Source organism: Eleutherodactylus coqui, chromosome 1 (assembly GCF_035609145.1).
Source record: "Eleutherodactylus coqui strain aEleCoq1 chromosome 1, aEleCoq1.hap1, whole genome shotgun sequence".
Classification (NCBI taxonomy): Eukaryota; Metazoa; Chordata; class Amphibia; order Anura; family Eleutherodactylidae; genus Eleutherodactylus; species Eleutherodactylus coqui.
This window is the reverse complement of record NC_089837.1, coordinates 510,518,379-510,538,405: the sequence shown is the minus strand read 5'-3', so window position 1 is coordinate 510,538,405 and position 20,027 is coordinate 510,518,379. Positions and strand designations below refer to the sequence as shown.

The following is a 20,027-nucleotide window of genomic DNA, read 5'->3' as shown; positions in this document are numbered from 1 at the left end:
TTCCACCTCCTGGAAGCAAGGGCTCTCATTAGTTCATCCAGTGCACTGCGCAAGATCACAGCTTATATCGGCCAGCCTTGGAAACGGATGGCCAATATATGCTCGTGGGAAAGAGGTCTAACGCAGCATCCTCAGGGAAAACATACCTGGGCTACAATCAAGAGACCCGTGAATAGACAACCTTTTTTAGTCAGAAGGGAGTAACCAAACATTTTAAACTTCCAATCCTTGTATTCCACGTCTAAATCACATTGTTATTGGAGGACGTGTTAAACTGACGTGTAGAAGGTGCAATCAGCTGATTACCTATGCCAGTAATAGACCAATAAATCTATGATGCCGGCGCATGCTCAGCCATGAAACTCATCAGAACATTGTACAGCACAGACTTCAATCCCAAAGGGTGGAGCGTGCTAGCAATAAGGAGAGGCTTAGATATATTCTCTGCCACATAGAAGATGCAGTTCATAATATCAGACACTTAGATATTGGAAATTAGATAACTAAGGAAGAAGTAAAAACGTGTGCCTGTGTATGCTCTACTGTGTTTGGGTGCATTCAGAAGACCGTATATTTCACGCCCAGCTGATATACGGCGTCTCTCTCTGCAGGGGGAGGAGGCTGGAAGAGCCAGGAGCAGTGCTCTGAGCTCCCGCCCCCTCTCTGCCTCATCTCCACCCCCCTGCACTATTTTCAATGAGGAAAGGCGGGATGGGGCAGAGCTAATTCCACATAACTTAGCCCCGCCCCCACCCATCTCCTCTCATTGCACCCAAAGACATAAATGATAGGCACAATCCTGCCATTAGGTAGAGAAGAAATTAGGATAAAAGTCCAGATCAAATAGTGTAATTGCCTATTTATACATAACAATTTTTGCTCAAAATTTACTCAAATGAAGAAAAAGGAGTCATTAATGTTATCTAAATGCAAGCTAGCGACTGAATGACTAACGAGAATTGTACACTTCTCATCAGTCATTCACTTTCAGCCTGCATAAAAATCGGCGGCGGCTCATTCACTTCTCGTTGTGTTTAAACACTCACAGCTCAGTGTTTCACTGAATGAGAAGTGAAGCAGTGAACGAGAAGTCAATTCTCAATGACGATCTGCCTGTCTATACAATGATTTCACTTACTCGGTGCTCGTTCAAATGAAAATTGGCTTGTGTAAAAGGGTAATACTCGTTTGTAAATATATTCCTGTCACTGTGGGATGAAACTCTGAGGATTACTGCTATCCCTCACAAGTCACAACACTTCATACCCCATGATCATCAGAGTATCAGATAAAAGACAAAGGGCAGAGCCCCAATACAATTAGTCAAATGTGGCATTGTGTCCACGAGAGGGAAATAAAGAGAGGGAGGGACATCAAGGTAATTCTCACCATTAGTGTATTACAATAGGAATAGATCTTATCAAACTACTAACAATCACTTGTCCATCCAATTACTGTGTGTGTGACATGGGAGTTACATGCAAAGCCTGACAGCACCTGTGATGTTAGTTACCGGCTCTTAACTTCGTACCCTGATCACATGTCGGTGACGCTATCGCAGGTCCTTTATCCTGCTTCTGCAGTGAATGAAGAATTATGGACAGACTACATCTCCCACAAACCTGGTCCCCTTCATAAATGTCATACATGTTTATCTTATGTTGATGCACTGTGCAAAACTGTCTTGTCATTTCCAGCACAGCTGCAGCGCTTGAGAGGTTAATGTTAATAAAATCATAGACTGTATGTAAATGTATCCAGTCTGCCATGTCACGTGGTATGACAGAGGGTATAAATAGGAGTGAATGAAAGCAGGAAAGGAGCTCCATCTTGTCTGCTGATAGAGCCTAAAGCACAGAGCCACATGGAGGCACCTTCAGCTTCCTTGTGATAAAGATGGAAACGGAGGAGAGATATTCTGTAATGTCTGAATTCTGGATGGGAGTGGAGTGAGCCCCAGTAGTGAGAAAGCAATTGTAAGTAAATACTACTTTTGACAAAGCCAGTGCAGAGGTACTAATCAAGGCTTTGACTGTCTAATTTTTCCTATGCTGCTGTCCAGAGCCAGGATTACAGCGTAGAGGTACACCCTTTACTGTCACACCCACGTGTCTCCAAGGCGGGCGGTACTGCAAGAAAATAGTCTTTACTACGTTTGAAAGTCATTTGCCTGCACTGTAAAATCTCTGATTGAACCGCCTTGTATAATCTGTTCAAGTTTTCAGGTAAAAGTTTATGCCGGGCCCTAACCGTTCCTAGGGACCCGTGGTACTCAAAGACGGTCTCTGTATGTAATTATTATCTGTTGAAGTTCATTCTGGTGTGTAGGAACAGTGGCGTCACCCGTGACCACTACAACCCCTGTCATCCTGTTAGAGGGCCTTCCCTATCCTAGGGGTGTGCCTGTGGCCTGCAGTGATACTCTGGCCTTGGCTGCATGTGTTTCTCTGGGAAAGGAGTTTGGTAAGTGCAGCCGTGACAAACCATCACTTTACCCTCCCAGCTCCCCACGTATGTTAGGTTTCTGGGGTCTCCCTATGGGACGCTGCACCTGCGGCCTCAGTTGCTATGAATATAGCAGACATCTTGACACCTGTGTGGAGATTATAATAAATTACATCTCACAAATGTCCACATACATAGCTGGCAGTGCATATTGACCAACAACATTGAAGCATCATCCTTCCCCACTATCTTCACATCTCCTGAATGGGATATCATGTTATCTCAAGTGCTAATGCTGCCAACACCAGTCCAACCTTCATCTAATCATCAACCGTTGTGCGATGTTGAAACAAACCATCGCTGTTGTGCAAACATTCACCACAGAGGGGTCAACACCACCGTGAAGCTAATGCAGCTTACATGATACAGCGACAAGCCACAATTTCACCTCGGCCACCTACTGAAGTTCGTAAATCACGTGCAGCTAATATGTGAAAGCAAAGTAACAGAGCTGTGTGTGACATGCATGTAGCAGAGCTGTGTGGTGCATTGCACCAGCAGAAACACTGGTACTGTATTTTCCTAATAATTACTAGTATAATATAAGTAATCTAAGATGTGATAAGAAAAAAGGTGACAGTAAGACAGGGCCTACACCCTAAAAAAAGCCATGAGTCTTATAATGCGTACAGTTAATTTCTCATACTTATTGAAGCGTACTGATATAGTATGACAGATGCCAATGAGCACTTACCTGAGAACAAACAGAATTTATAAGAAAGAGTTAGTATGAAAATTGCATTTCTGAAGCCCACTAACTTAGGCCTTGTTCACACGAGCATTGTTTTGCAAGCGCGTATGTGCGTACAAAACAGCACTGCATGAATGTGAAAATATAGCGCGTAAACGAAGCTGTGTGCCCATTGCTTTCAATGGGGCAACCACTGATGCCGGCGACCCCATTGAAAGCAATGGGATGCCGGCAACCCCTGCAGTGATTTTTGGGGAAGGGCTTTAAGTATTAGCCCTTCCCTGTAAATCATCCCTAGCTTGTGTAAAAAGTTAAAAAAATATATACTCACCTCTCCACCACTGTCGTGGCTCAGGGCGTGTGGCACTGTATTGAAGCTCTTTCAGCAGCAGGGATTTAAAATCCCCACCTCCTGAAAGGGCTGTGTCTGATTGGCTGAGGACTCAGCCAGTCACAGGCAGCGCTCAGCCATTCATTGAATTTAATGAATAGCTGAGCGCTGCCTGGGATTGGCTGAGCGCTGTGACCAATCACAGGCAGCATTTAGCTGTTATTCAATGAGTGGCTGAGCGCTGCCTGTAATTGGCCGAGCGCTCAGTCAATCAGACACAGCCCTTTCAGGAAGTAGGGATTTTAAATCCCCCCTGCTGAAACAGCTTCAGTACAGTGCCAGCGAGCCAAGCAGCAAGATGCGCCTAGCTCCGACAGTGGCGGAAAGGTGAGTGTGTATGTATATATTTTTTTATTTTTTTATTTATTTATTTATTTATTTATTTATTTTTTTTTTACACAATCTAGGGATGATTTTTTAGGGAAGGGCTTATAATTCAAGCCCTTCCCAGACAATCACTTCAGGGGTTGCCTGCATCCTATTGCTTTTAATGTGGCCGCCGACAGCAGCGGCGGCCCCATTGAAAGCAATGGGAGAACATCTCGTTCCTTTGCCACAGCTGTCATAGTTGTGACAGCTGTGGAAGGGGTTTCTTTACTCCCTGCGGGGAGTGCCATTAACACTGAACACTGTGACAGTGCTGTCAGTGTTCAGTGATGAGGGGTGTCCCCGCGGAGAATATTTACGTGCAGCATGGCGTGGATGTCCTATCTTTTGCAGGTGTGCGAATTTGCACGCCTGTAAAACACGGACATGTGAACACACCATTGGAAAACAATGATTGTAATAGACACGTGTTTTTGTGCGCACAAGTACACGCTCGTGTGAACGAGGCCTTAAAGGAATGCCAAAAAGGAAAAACATTTATTGAGGCCCATTTAATTTTAGAAGTTTCAGTCTAAGGGCGCCCACCCACTGGCGTTTTTTTTCCCTGCGAAATTCGCAGCATTTTTTTCTCTGCAGGGGTCTATGGGACTTGTAATGTTAAAATCGCGATCGCGCAAAATCGATCCATCTCTTGCTTTAGTAATTTTGCATTTATGTCACTGCCATGTAGACCCAGCCTAATCTGGATAATAGTCTAGAACTTCAATACATTCAATCACCCCATGTACAGTATTCACTTGCCTCCATAGAGAGGTATTACAAAATCTCCTCCACAATTCTTGTATCATTTTCCCCACATATGACATGGCAGAGTTGCACATTGCCACATAGAAAAAGCTTTTATTTCTACAGTTGATATGCTGCCTGATAATATTTATTTTGCTGTCCAGAGGGTTCCTTAAAAAGGCGGACTTGGTCATGAACAGACAATAAGAACAGTTACCATAGAGTTAGCTACCAGGGGAGTCCTCTATATTGCTCCCCTTATAAGGCTGGGATGTTCTATTGATGTGCAAAAAATGTCTTCCCTTTACAACATGTGGCTAATAAATGGCTTTAAAATTAGATGCCAAGCCAGAGCATTAGCCACAGTCAGAACATAGGCCAGCAAGCATTCCCTGGGCATTGTTCTGGGGCATAGCGCCACCCTGTGCCTTTCTTTACATACAAAACTTTCAAAAAGAAGCTAGTTGAGGTAAAGTGAATATCTACAAGAGATGCAGAAGAAGCACAAGGGACTCTTTTCCATTAAAAGGGTTGTCCCGCAGAAGCAAGTGCAGTTATGCACTTCTGTATGGCCATATTAATGCACTTTGTAATATACATTGTGCATTAAATATTGGCCATACAGACGTTATACACTTCCCCCCTCCTGGTGCTGGCATCCCCGTCTCCATGGCGACGAGCAAACTGCTTCTCTGGTCGCCAGGACAGTCGCGCTTGCGCAGAAAGGAATCCCCTTCCGGAAGGTCCTTGCTCACGAGCTGCGTCCTGGCTCCTCCCCCTTCTCAGCATCATTGCTTAGCTCCACCCCCGTTACATGGTGCCGATCAGCCAATGAGGTGGCTGGAATCGGCAATGGAGCTCAGACAGCAGAAGAACATCCACAGTGCACCATGGGAGAAGACCCATGGTGCATCGTGGGAGAAGACCAGCAGCAGCCATCTTGGAAAGAAGATTTTTTAAAGTTGCTGAACGGGGATTCAGGTAAGGGAATTTTTTTTTTTTTGTTTTTTTTTAATAACACCTGGCAGCAGTATTCTTTTACAGGTACTGGGGGACTGGGCAAAAAAAAAAATTCTCTTTAGGCGCGGGACAACCCCTTTAAGTCTCTGTTTACATTTTTTTTCTTTGTCATCAGTAGTCCGTTTTTCAAAGGTGGAGCATCATTTTGTTATTTGCCTCAGTGGATTAAACTACCAAATACATATTGGGGAAAAAATGCGTAATCTGATACTTTTAAGCTTGTGTGAAGGAGGCTATAAGCTGTATGTACAGAGGAGAAACCAGTACAACCGCTGGTAACAGGTACTCACCGCACCGAAACATTTATCACCTTCTGATTTTGTTATACATACAGGAACGTTCCCGATAGTGTTCGCATTGAAGCAACACCTGTTATGGCAGTGGTCACTAGAATAACAGAAATCTCCATCTTTCTAAATGTAAATGAAAGGAAAGAAAAGTTTTAACAATTTATTTCTAAGGTTTCACATTTATATTTACATAAAGAAATATGTTTTATAAACATTTTTGTGTGATTGTTCTCAGTGAGAGAAACCAAGTAATCTTGTAGATATAATACCTTTTAATGGCTAAGAAGAATACATGATGTTACAGCAAGCTTTCGAGGATATCTCGCCCCCTTCGTCAGGCTGATGAATGAAACTAGTTTGGATGGCACATAATTATAACATACAGATGCAGAGGGGAGGGGGGACATACTCCTCTTGATCTAAATAAATGTTTACACACACAAATTTGAGACTGTTTTGCACACTTGGTATCCTGGTAGCTCCCCAGAAATCAACTACTCCAATACAAGGTGAAAGAAAAAAAATTTACGTGTACCTCTAGTAGTGACCTACAATTCACAGCTAGAGGTACTAAAGAAGACTGCAAAGAAACTCCATCATACCCTACATAAGGATGACCGACTGACAACCATATTCCTGGACCCTCCCCTTCTGTGTTACAGGCAACCTTCTAATTTGAGGAACTGTATAATCAGGAGTGCATTGCCCTCTGACACACAAAAAGGAACTCATCCCTGTAAGGTAAGGAGCTGCAAGACCTGCTCACATATACTGACTGCGAACAGGATACGGATCCCCAACACACAGCAGGACTATAAGATTCCCGGGACATTGATATGTTCCACGTTCAATGTTGTGTACCTGATCATGTACAGTAAATGTCCTGAGAGCCAGAATGAGATCTCATTGCCACTCAAATAAAGAGGGAAAGACTGAACTACCTGTGCAAAACATTTTTGTGGTCAGGGACACAGGATAGAGCAGATGAGAGTTATTATACTGAAGGGCAATTTCAAGTCGCAGCATCACAGAAGAATTTGGGAGTACAAATTTAGGGCCATGTTTGATACCCTTAAGAATGGAATGAAGCTCAACCTGGGATTCTTGCATAAGTGGAAAATATGAAAGGTCTGAAGGAAGTCAAGGAGGGATGTCGTCTTTCTAATCATAATTTTATTTATTTTTTTTAAACTTCATAAAAATTCAGAACTTGACTTGTAATAATGTTGCCATCCAATAGGTGGTGCTGCATCTCCTTCAGTGTGCAGGTTGAAGGAGAGATAAGACACATCATAAAACTGTCCTGAGCTCAGTGGTCTGATTTACGATTTACTTCTCAACTCAGTTTGTCTGTTGTTTTACGTTTTGCGTGCAAAACAGTCTTAAATTTCTGGGTGTGAACATTTTAGACCAAGATGAATGTGTTCTCCGCCCATCTGCATCTGTATGTTATAATTATGTGCTATCCAAACTAGTTTCACTTATTAGTCTGACGAAGGGTGCAAGATATGTATTTTTGTTAGCCATTAAAAGGCATCATATCTACAAGATTACTTGGTTTCTCTCACTGAGAACAATCACACATAGCTCTACTGGCGACCCCACACTAAACCTTTTTTTCATATAAACATTTTTGACATGTGAAAAGTTTTTATTGCTGGGACTGAAGATGATGAGATCTCTATTGATTGCTATAAATGAAGCAGCTGCAACACTTATTCAAGCACTGTCACTTCTTGTTAGCTGAAGGTGAGCCCATAGTCCTTGTATTGAGCCTATCTTCAGCTAGATAGCAGGGACAGCACTCTGATGAGCCCTTTAGCTGATCTGTTCTAGCAATCAGTGGGAGTCTCAGCAGAGGCATATCTAATGGCTCAGGGTCCTGGGTGCAAAAGTTCAGCTCAAGCCCGTCCCACCTATACCTGTACCCCTACCTAAACCACTCTGCATACAACTGTAAATAAATTTGCATACATAATCTAGCCCCTTGCCATAAACTTTCCAAACATGACTCATTTCCTGGACTGCATGAAAATTTGTTTATAGCCTCTGAAGCTGTGTTCAAGTTTTTTGTCACATTTTAGAATCACAGTTAAAACAAACTGCATATATATATATATATATATATATATATATATACATACATACATACAGGAAATATCCAGTATATACCAGCATGGTCCACATCACTATATACAGAAGATGCATCACTTATATCAGCTGTAGATATATAATTATATACTTGATACCCAGGTTACACCAGTATACTCCATATCACTACATATAGGTAGAGGCATAACTTATAAGAGCTGAACATATATAATTATACTAGCTTTTACCAGTGACTTCATCTGCATGAAATTCATATTACGCTTTCTAGATGGTACAAATCATAACTATCTTCAGAATTATTATGCTGCTAATCCTTTATTAATTAACCCTTTCCAATCCATTTATTTTTTTCTCATCCATTCTCCCCAGCTCCAATTTATTTGGAGCTGGGGAGAATGGATGAGAAATAATAAATTCTCCCTTCACTCTCCGGATCTCTGACAGACATCACCGTCGGGGGAATACGGAAGTAATACTTCCGCATTCTCTCTTCAGCCTCCAGACCTTGGCTGTGAGTGACAGCTGAGGTCAGGTGGCATGTGGCGGTCACATGATCACCAGGCGGAATTAGGAAGTGTTACTTCAGCATTCTCTCTGCATTACATAGCGCTAATTGAGCGCTATATAATGTGTAAAAGAGAAGGCAGAAAGGGTTAAAAACTCTTTCTGCCTTCTCCTTGGGGGGTCCTTGATGAGGATCAGTGCAGGAGTGCATCTGCACCTGATGTGTCTGACGTTTGGGCCTGTCCCGAGATAGGAGCTGTGGAGGAAAATGATGACGTTGTTTCATATATCTTTGGTGTTTCTTAATTATATACACCATTTTCATAATATCTTCATTGTGAGAGCTCCTACAGTAATCTTTATTACTGAAGGACCTCTTTGTAAACTACATTCGCAGTATTACCTTCAGGTGCAAGGATCACCTACTGTTAGCTGAACTCATTCTGGAACAGGCTACATAGCACTGACCATGTGAAAGACAGTCCTACCACAAGTCTATTGTGGCTGCCTTCAACAATTCCCCCTGCGATTTACTGATCGTCGCTGCAAAGCAGACCTTGAGGGGGAGCTGCAGTCTTTTGAACTCAAATAGGTACTCAGTGGGTAGTAACGGTATTCCTAGTAAGAATACAGTGTACCCTGTAAACACATTCAGTGATTACTGGGGCCTCGATAACATTTTGGTGGAGAACTTTTATTTGCTGTCTGGTGCCGTTATATAATTTCAGAAGGTTTAGGTTTCTTAGTAATCTAACTGGTGCGCTAATCTTAAGAAAGACGTTATGTGGGAGGAGAAGGGTTGGGTGATGGGAGTTTAGGAATTCCACGGGATTGTTAACTGCGTCATTAATTTGTAGTAGTGAATCTTTAGATTATATTGCAATTCTTCTCTTTCAAATGAATTAAACAAAAGATCATTAATAGAGATGAGCGAACGTACTCGTCCGAGCTTGATACTCGTTCGAGTATTAGCGTGTTCGAGATGCTCGTTACTAGAGACGAGCACCAAGCGATGTTCGAGTTACTTTCACTTTCATCTCTGAGACGTTAGCACGCTTTTCTGGCCAATAGAAAGACAGGGAAGGCATTACAACTTCCCCCTGCGACGTTCAAGCCCTATACCACCCCCCTGCAGTGAGTGGCTGGCGAGATCAGGTGTCACCCGAGTATATAAATCGGCCCCTCCCGCGGCTCGCCACAGATGCATTCTGACATAGTTCAGGGAAAGTGCTGTCTTGCTGTAGCTGCTATAGGGAGAGTGTTAGGAGTTATTTTAGTCTTCAAGTACCCCAACGGTCCTTCTTAGGGCCACATCTGACCGTGTGCAGTACTGTTGAGGCTGCTTTTGGCAGTGTTGCACAGTTTTTGTTTTTTTTTGTATATCGGCCGTGCAGAGCATTGCGTCCTCAGTCTGCAGTAATTTTACATAGTATAGGGCCAGTAGTGCTGAGGCAGGGACAGTGAAAAAGGTGAAAGACATATACTGTCTATATAGGCAGTGGGCTTTTCCAAAAAAATTTGGGAAAAAACATTCTATTTGGGCTGCCTGTGACCGTCCTCAGTGTACTGCGTCTGTGCTGGGGGTAGTAGTCCTAATTAATACACAGCCAGCTAAGTGTTTACAGCAGGCTTGCGCAAAATTCTTTCCTGGCTCTGCATTGCCCGTTACCTCACCGCTGTCATCCTGTCCAGAGGGAAACAGTCTGCAGTAATTTTACATAGTATAGGGCCAGCAGTGCTGAGGCAGGGACAGTGAAAAAGGTGAAAGACGTATACTGTCTATATAGGCAGTGGGCTTTTCCAAAAAAATTTGGGAAAAAACATTCTATTTGGGCTGCCTGTGACCGTCCTGAGTGTACTGCGTCTCTGCTGGGGGTAGTAGTCCTAATTAATACGCAGCCAGCTAAGTGTTACAGCAGGCTTGCGCAAAATTCTTTCCTGGCTCTGCGTTGCCCGTTACATCACCGCTGTCATCCTGTCCAGAGGGAAACAGTCTGCAGTAATTTTACATAGTATAGGGCCAGTAGTGCTGAGGCAGGGACAGTGAAAAAGGTGAATGACGTATACTGTCTATATAGGCAGTGGGCTTTTCCAAAAACATTTGGGAAAAAACTTTCTATTTGGGCTGCCTGTGACCGTCCTCAGTGTACTGTGTCTGTGCTGGGGGTAGTAGTCCTAATTAATACGTAACATTAAGTGTTACAGCAGGCTTGCGCAAAATTCTTTCCTGGTTCTGCTGTGCTAAGCGGCACATTTAATTACAGCGTTCTGTTTCTGCACTACTGGTAATACACCATGCTGAGGGGTAGGGGTAGGCCTAGAGGACGTGGACGTGGACACGGGCGAGGACGCAAGGGCCCAAGTCAGGGTGTGGGCACAGGCCGAGCTCCTGATCCAGGTGTATCGCAGCCGACTGCTGCAGGATTAGGAGAGAGGCACGTTTCTGGCGACCCCACATTCATCTCACAATTAATGGGTCCACGCGGTAGACCTTTATTAGAAAATGAGCAGTGTGAGCAGGTCCTGTCGTGGATGGCAGAAAGTGCATCCAGCAATCTATTGAACACCCAGAGTTCTGCGCCGTCCACTGCTGCAACTCTGAATCCTCTGGCTGCTGCTCCTCCTTCCTCCCAGCCTCCTCACTCCATTACAATGACACATTCTGGGGAGCAGGCAGACTCCCAGGAACTGTTCTCGGTGCCCCTGCCCAGAATGGGCAGCAATGGTTCCGAATCCTCTCCCACTGGAGGAGTTTGCCGTGACCGATGCCCAACCTTTGGAAAGTTCCCGGGGTCCGGGGGATGAGGCTGGGGACTTCCGGCAACTGTCTCAAGAGCTTTTAGTGGGTGAGGAGGACGATGACGATGAGACACAGTTGTCTCTCACTCAGGTAGTAGTAATTGGAGTAAGTCCGAGGGAGGATCGCACAGATGATTCGGAGGAAGAGCAGCAGGAAGGTAAGGTGACTGACCCCACCTGGTTTGCTATGCCTACTGAGGACAGGTCTTCAGAGGGGGAGGCAAGTGCAGCAGCAGGGCAGGTTGGAAGAGGCAGTGCGGTGGCCAGGGGTAGAGGCAGGGCCAGACCGAATAATCCACCAACTGTTTCCCAAAGCGCCCCCTCGCGCCATGCCACCCTGCAGAGGCCAAGGTGCTCAAAGGTCTGGCAGTTTTTCACTGAGAGTGCAGACGACCGACGAACAGTGGTGTGCAGCCTTTGTCGCGCCAAGATCAGCCGGGGAGCCACCACCACCAGCCTCACCACCACCTGCATGCGCAGACATATGATGGCCAAGCACCCCACAAGGTGGGACGAAGACCGTTCACCGCCTCCGGTTTGCACCGCTGCCTCTCCCCCTGTGCCCCAACCTGCCACTGAGATCCAACCCCCCTCTCAGGACACAGGCACTACCGTCTCCTGGCCTGCACCCACACCCTCACCTCCGCTGTCCTCGGCCCCATCCACCAATGTCTCTCAGCGCACCGTCCAGCCGTCGCTAGCGCAAGTGTTGGAGCGCAAGCACGCCGCCACGCACCCGCACGCTCAAGCGTTAAACGTGCACATAGCCAAATTTATCAGCCTGGAGATACTGCCGTATAGGGTTGTGGAAACGGAGGCTTTCAAAGGTATGATGGTGGGGGCGACCCCGCGCTACTCAGTTCCCAGTCGCCACTACTTTTCCCGATGTGCCGTTCCAGCCCTGCACGACCACGTCTCCCGCAACATTGTACGCGCCCTCACCAACACGGTTACTGCCAAGGTCCATTTAACAACGGACACGTGGACAAGCACAGGCGGGCAGGGCCACCATATCTCCCTGACGGCACATTGGGTGAATTTAGTGGAGGCTGGGACAGAATCAGAGCCTGGGACCGCTCACGTCCCAGACCGACCGCTCAGACCGACCGCTGGCTTGCGCCGCTGAGCCTCCAACCGGGCATGGTCGTGTGTGACAACGTCCGTAACCTGGTGGCGGTTCTGCAGCTTGGCAGCCTCACGCACGTGCCATGCCTGGTCCACGTCTTTAATTTGGTGGTTCTGAAAAGCTACCCATACTTGTCAGACCTGCTCAGAAAGGTGCGCCGGCTCTGCGCAAATTTCCGCGAGTCCCAACCGGACGCTGCCACCCTGCGCACCCTGCAACATCGGTTTAATCTGCCAGTGCACCGACTGCTGTGCGACGTGCCCACACAGTGGAACACTACGCTCCACATGTTGGCCAGGCTCTATAAGCAGCGTAGAGCTATAGTGGAATACCAACTCCAACATGGGCGGCGCAGTGGGAGTCAGCCTCCTCAATCCTTTACAGAAGAGTGGGCCTGGTTGGCAGACATCTGCCATGTCCTTGGAAACTTTGAGGAGTCTACCCAGATGGTGAGCGGCGATGCTGCAATCCTTAGCATCACCATTCCTCTGCTATGCCTCTTGAGAAGTTCCCTGCAAAGCATAAAGGCACACGCTTTGCGCTCGGAAACGGAGGCGGGGGAAGACAGTATATCGCTGCATAATCAGAGCACCCTCCTGTCTATATCTCAGCGCGTTGAGGAGGAGGAGGAGGAGGAGGAGGGGAAAGAGACAGCTTGGCCGACTGCTGAGGGTACCCATGCTGCTTGCCTGTCATCCTTTTAGCGTGTATGGCCTGAGGAGGAGGAGGAGGAGGATCCTGAAAGTGATCTTCCTAGTGAGGACAGCCATGTTTTGCGTACAGGTACCCTGGCACACATGGCTGACTTCATGTTAGGATGCCTTTCTTGTGACCCTTGCGTTACACACATTCTGGCCACTACGGATTACTGGGTGTACACACTGCTCGACCCACGGTATAAGGAGAACCTTTCCACTCTCATACCCGAAGAGGAAAGGGGTTCAAGAGTGATGCTATACCACAGGACCCTGGCGGACAAACTGATGGTAAAATTCCCATCCGACAGCGCTAGTGGCCGAAGGCGCAGTTCCGAGGGCCAGGCAGCATGTACAGCACAGGCAGGGGAAGACTCTTTAAGGCCTTTGACAGCTTTCTGGCTCCCCAGCAAGACTGTGTCACCGCTTCCCAGTCAAGGCGGAGTTGGCGGGAGCACTGTAAAAGGATGGTGAGGGAGTACGTAGCCGATTGCACGACCGTCCTCCGTGACGCCTCTGCCCCCTACAACTACTGGGTGTCGAAGCTGGACACGTGGCCTGAACTCGCTCTGTATGCCCTGGAGGTGCTTGCTTGTCCTGCGGCTAGCGTCTTGTCAGAGAGGGTGTTTAGTGCGGCAGGGGGAATCATCACAGATAAGCGTACCTGCCTGTCAACCGACAGTGCCGACAGGCTTACACTCATCAAGATGAACAAAGCCTGGATTTCCCCAGACGTCTCTTCTCCACCAGTGGACAGCAGCGATACCTAAACAATACGTAGGCTGCACCCGCGGATGGAAGCATCGTTCTCTATCACCATCAAAAACGGGGACCTTTTTGCTTCATCAATCTGTGTATTCTATTCATCCTCCTCCTCCTGCTCCTCCTCCTGAAACCTCACGTAATCACGCCGAACGGGCAATTTTTCTTAGGCCCACAAGGCTCAGTCATATAATTTTTGTAAACAATTTTTATACGTTTCAATGCTCATTAAAGCGTTGAAACTTGCACCTGAACCAATTTTTATTTTAACTGGACTGCCTCCAGGCCTAGTTACAAATTGAGCCACATTAACCAAAGCGATTAATGGGTTTCACCTGCCCTCTTGGTTGGACATGGGCAATTTTTCTGAGGTACATTAGTACTGTTGGTACACCAATTTTTTGGGGCCCTCACCTACAGTGTAATCCAATTAATTTTTTGCCCACCTGCATTAAAGCTGATGTTACATCAGCTGTGCTGGGCACTGCAATGGGATATATTCATGTACCGCCGGTGGCTTCCTGGGACCCACCCATGCTGTCGGTCCACATGGATTTCCCATTAGGGAGATGTACGTGCCTGTGTATACTTATAAAAAACTCGAGCCTGACTGGGGCATGCAGTTTGGGCTGAAGCCCACTTGTATTTAATCAGACGTTAGCTCTGCTGTCCAGGGCACTGCAATGGGATATATTTTTGTACCGCCAGTGGGTTCCAGGGAGCCACCCATGCTGTCGGTCCACACGGACCTCACATTAGGGAGTTGTACCTGCCTGTGTCTATGTATTAAAAACCCCGGTCTGACTGGGGCATGCAGTGTGGGCCGAAGCCCACCTGTATTTTATCTGACGTTACCTCAGCTGTGCAGGGCAATGCAATGGGATGTATTTATGTGCCGCCGGTGGCTTCCTGACAACCACCCATGCTGTCGGTCCACACGGAGTTGTAACTGCATGTGTCCACTTCTAAAGAACCCCAGTCTGACTGGGGCATGCAGTGTGGGCCGAAGCCCACCTGCATTAAACATGACATTACCTCAGCTGTGCAGGGTAATGCAATGGGATATATTTATGTACCGCCGGTGGGTTCCAGGGAGCCACCCATGCTGTGGGTGCACACGGAATTCCCATTGCGGAGTTGTACCTGCCTGTGACTATTTATAAAAAAACACGGTCTGACTGGGGCATGCAGACACCTTGACAGAATGAATAGTGTGCGGCACATAGGTTCCCCATTGCTATGCCCACGTGTGCAGCTCCAGATGGAGGTGGCACAGGATTGGATTTCTCATTGCTTCTGTACAGCATTGTGGGCTATCGCCACCGCCCCTTTTAAAGAGGGTCGCTGCCTAGCCGTGCCAACCCTCTGCAGTGTGTGCCTGCGGTTCCTCCTCATGGCAGACGCACTCATAAATAGACATGAGGGTGGTGTGTCATGAGGGCAGCGGAAGGCTGCGCAGGGACACTTTGGTGTGTGCTGTGGACACTGGGTCGTGCGCGCGGGGGGGGGGGGGGGTTGGGCAGTATGTAACCCAGGAGAAGTGGCAGCGGAGTGTCATGCAGGCAGTGATTGTGCTTTGTTGGAGGTAGTGTGGTGCTTAGCTAAGGTATGCATTGCTAATGAGGGCTTTTCAGAAGTAAAAGTTGTTGGGGGGGGGGGGGCACTCTTGCCGCTATTGTGGCTTAATAGTGGGACCTGGGAACTTGAGATGCAGCCCAACATGTAGCCCCTCGCCTGCCCTATCCGTTGCTGTGTCGTTCCCATCACTTTCTTGAATTGCCCAGATTTTCACAAATGGAAACCTTAGCGAGCATCGGCGATATACAAAAATGCTCGGGTCGCCCATTGACTTCAATGGGGTTCGTTATTCGGAACGAACCCTGGAGCATCGCGAAATTTTCGTCCCGAGTAACGAGCACCCGAGCATTTTGGTGCTCGCTCATCTCTAATCAATAATAGCAGCTGCTTAGACATTTTTGGGAGTTACAATCCCACGCTCACATAACCAATTTATGGTCTTCGCTTATGATGTCAGAGATGTCAGGGTACACCTTGGCAGTCAATTCTGTAAAAGATGTCACCACTATGGCTAAGCAATGTCGCGCTTGTCCCGGCATCATCATTTTCTTCCACATCTCCGATATTGGGAGAAGCCTGACACTGCAGTGCAAGGGTGCATCTGCACCCGATCGTCAGACACATCAGGTGCAGATACACTCCTGCACTGGTCCTCATCGAGGACCCCCGAGGAGAAGGCAGAAAGGGGTTTTAACCGTTTCTGCCTTCTCCTTTACAGATTACATAGCGCTCAATTAGCGCTATGTAATGCACAGAGATTCCGCCCAGCGATCGTGTGACCGCCGGGTGTCACCTGACCTCAGCTGTCACATGATTGCCGAGCCGGGAGGCTAAGGGAAGAATGCAGGAGTATTACTTCCGCATTCCCCCGATGGTGATGTGACCACCGGCAGCCTCCTGAACTCTGTCAGATCAGGAGGGTGCAGGGAGAATTTATTTTTTCTCATTCATTCTCCCCAGCTCCAAATAAATTGCAGGTTTGTGCGTTGCGTTTTTAACATTAGAAAGTCCCATTGACATTTGTGTTAAAAAAAACACAGCGTTAATGCAGCCTTAAAAAAGCACAATTGTGTGGGAGCTTTTAAGGATCCAAAAAGGCTCTCCTGCAAAAAGAACCCTTTTGAGATCCCTTAACCCACCATCAAGGTTATTTATTATTAATGCGCTAATTCCAGGGTTCTGAGAGGCAGGCGATTGTGCCAGTGTAAACAGCACTTTATTCTGTGTGTGGATGAGAAACCAGGACAAGAGCTGGTTACAGGTACTCACCGGGCCGAGACATCCCTGAGTTTTGTCATATTTTAGTTCACATACTGCATTGTACATGGAGCCGCTAGGCATGCAACACCCGCTGTTACATTGGTGACTGCGAAAACATGGCTCTCCAGTGTTCTAAAAGTAAAAAAAGACAAAATAGAAGTTAGTGAAGATTATAACATGCTTGTTAACTCTCCCATAATGTCCGTGAGCCTCCCAGACAAAGGGGAGAACTCCCAGATTTATGACAGGGTTGGCAAATCTGCCATATGTCACCAAAGCCTCTTGAAAGGAGCCCAGAGAAATATTGTAAGGCCCTGGTGACTGGAAATACATGGCAGGCAGTCAGGGACATGCAGACTTCCTGCTTATCTCACTTCAGGGTTGCCAACCTGAATTTTATTTATTTTTTCTGAACAAGTTATCTGTAAAAGTCACAGACGGCCAACATATTTTATGGACAAATTGAAAAACCACAAAGAATGATAAAGATTATAAGTCCTACATGTCTGTAGGACAGATACTGATATGGTCTCATTATCAGTATTTACTTTGAGCTATAAAATGATAATTACAGTCTGTAGCACAGCGGGGGTTAAAGAGCCCACCAAACGGTCACTTTTCTTCTTGTTTGGGTTTATTCATATAATCTTTAATAGAAAACATAGACGACTGGGTCTCCAGAGAAATAATAAATGATGGCATCAACAAAGTCTCTTTTCAAGTTTAACCGTCCACAGTCCGTAGGTGAAGCGAGTAAATCCTCAGCTGAGGAGACCATACAAGTCTATAGGTTTGCACAGATCTGTGGATGTCCAGAACGCAGCTGGTCCTTACGCCTTCAGTATCTTCAGACTCTAGTCCAAGGGCAGGCTTACCGCAGGGGTCCTGCTGGAACCACGCAGCGCCTCATCCACAGCGCCTTTCTGCTCACAAACTAACTCACTGTTTAACTGCAGCCTGAATCTCCCAGGCACACACACCTCTCTCTAACTTCCACCTGTCTCCCTTAATGGCATGCTGGACTGGTTGTAAGATCTGGCCTGGAGTAAAAGAGGACCAAACTACATTACAGAGGCTAATAACCTCTGTGACACATACCTTTCACTCTAGACCACACCTCTCACCCTGTTACAAGTCATAGTAACCTGTCAAAGTATCATCAACCAACTAATGATCACTGACTAGAGATGAGCGAGCACCAAAATGCTTGGGTGCTCGTTGCTCAAGTCGAGCTTTCCGTGATGCTTGAGAGTTCGTTTCGCGTAACGAACCCCATTTAAGTTAATGGGTGACTCGAGTATTTTTGTATATGACCGATGCTCGCTAAGGTTTTCGTTTGTGAAAATCTGCAAAACCTACGAAAGTGATGGAAACGACACAGAAACGGATAGGGCAGGCGAGGGGCAACATGCTGGGCTGCATCTCAGGCTCCCAGGTCTCACTATTAAGCCACAATAGCGGCAAGAGTGGGCCCCCCCCCCCTAACAATTTTTACTTCGGACAAACCCACATTAGCAATGCATACCTTAGCTAAGTACCACACTACCGCCAACCAAGCAAAATCACTGCCTGTGGGACACACCGCTGCCTCTTCTCCTGGGTTACATGCTGCCCAACCCCCCGCACGACCCTGTGTCCAATGGGGACTCCATATGTCCACACACTACTCATTCTGTTTGGGTGTTGGATACATCATCGACAACGCAAGGGGTAAACCATCTGCACTCTGCACCCAAGTATGTCAGTGTTTTGGGGACAGACAGGTAAAACACCTCAATGGGAAGTCTGTGTGCACCCACAGCATGGGTGGCCCCCAGGAACTCACAGACGATACAGAAAGAAATCCTATTGCAGTGCCCCAGATAGCTGCGGTTACGTAAGAGGAAATACATGTTGGCTGCGCCACACACGCCATGCTGTAGTTAGTCTGGGTTGTTTTTCGGGCCAGATAGGTAGAATACCATGATGGGAAGACCGCGGGTGCGTGGCGGCGTATTTGCGCTTGCGCTCCAAGGCTTGCGCTAGCGACAGATGAATGCTGCACTGAGAGTCATTGCTGGATGGGGCCGAGAACAGAGGAGGTGAGGGTGTTGGTGCAGGCTGGGAGGCGCTCGTTCCTGTGTCCTGAGAGGGGGGTTGGATCTGAGTGGCAGGTTGGGGCGCAGGGGGAGAGGCAGTGGTGTGACCCGGAGGCGGTGAACGGCCTTCGTCCCACCTTGTGGGGTGCTTGGCCATCATATGGGGGTGAGGCTGGTACTGGTGGCTCCCCGGCTGATCTTGGCATGCCAATATACGGCGTCTCTCTTTTCAGGAGGAGGAGGCTGGAAGAGCCAGGAGCAGTGCTCTGAGCTCTTGCCCCCTCTGCCTCCTATCCGTCCCTCTGTACTATTTGCAATTGTCAGGACAGTGTCTGGGATATGGGGGTCCCTGAGATATCCCGCAACCCCTGTCCCTGCCTACTTGCCCCCCTGGGATAACCCCCAGGGGCGACAACTGGGCGGCGGTCCCTACCCTCACTAGGGAAGCGGGACACGGGGAGACAAACAGACACTGAAGACAAACAAACGGTAGAATGGTCAGACAATCCGGGTTGGCAACAGGAGGGTACACAGTACAGAGGGGAAGGCAAAAACGTAGTCAAGGTCCAAAAGCAGAGGTCAGGAAAGCCGGGGTCACAATAGGGCAGTCAGAAATAACACGGGTGTAGCTGGAGAACCAAACTAACACTGGCAAGGGCTGGAAGGAAAACACACACTTTTAAATGCTGTCAGAGCTCCCGCCCCAGCAGCTGATTGGGGCGGGGAGCCTGACAGCAGCAGGGCCCATCAAGGAGGTGCTGGGGACACGCCCCCAGCCTTGCAGAACAGACTGTTACCAGGGAAGCCAGCTAGGTAGTCAAGTAACTTAGAGAAGCACCTGCTGCCTCCCTAGCAACCCGGCGGTGACCAGTTTTACAGCGGCCCGGGGAGATTACTAGAACCGGGGCTCCCCTGCGCCGCACTCCTGTAAGCTGGGTGGCATGACTGGTGGTGCGGGCACGGCGGCCGCTAGCATTGCTGGTTCTGACAGTACCCCCCCCCTTCTACGGGGGGACACCGGACCCCCATGGCCAGGAGCGGGCTTGAGCGGGAAAGCCCTGTGGAATGATCAGACTAGGCGTGGCACATGAACATCCCTGGCA

At 47.6% G+C, this 20,027-nt stretch overlaps 1 protein-coding gene across 2 annotated transcripts in view; it reads right to left on the bottom strand.

The window, feature by feature from the left end:
- LOC136588417 (uncharacterized) overlaps window positions 1-20,027 on the bottom strand; it is a 54,016-nt gene that overhangs the window by 18,135 nt on the left and 15,854 nt on the right. For both annotated transcript variants that reach the window (XM_066587609.1, XM_066587617.1), the window contains exons 3-4: window positions 16,856-16,978; window positions 6,011-6,133 (exon numbers count right to left, since the gene is read on the bottom strand). In XM_066587609.1, coding sequence (XP_066443706.1) covers window positions 6,011-6,133; window positions 16,856-16,978 — 246 coding nt within the window. The remainder of the gene's footprint in view (window positions 1-6,010; window positions 6,134-16,855; window positions 16,979-20,027) is intronic.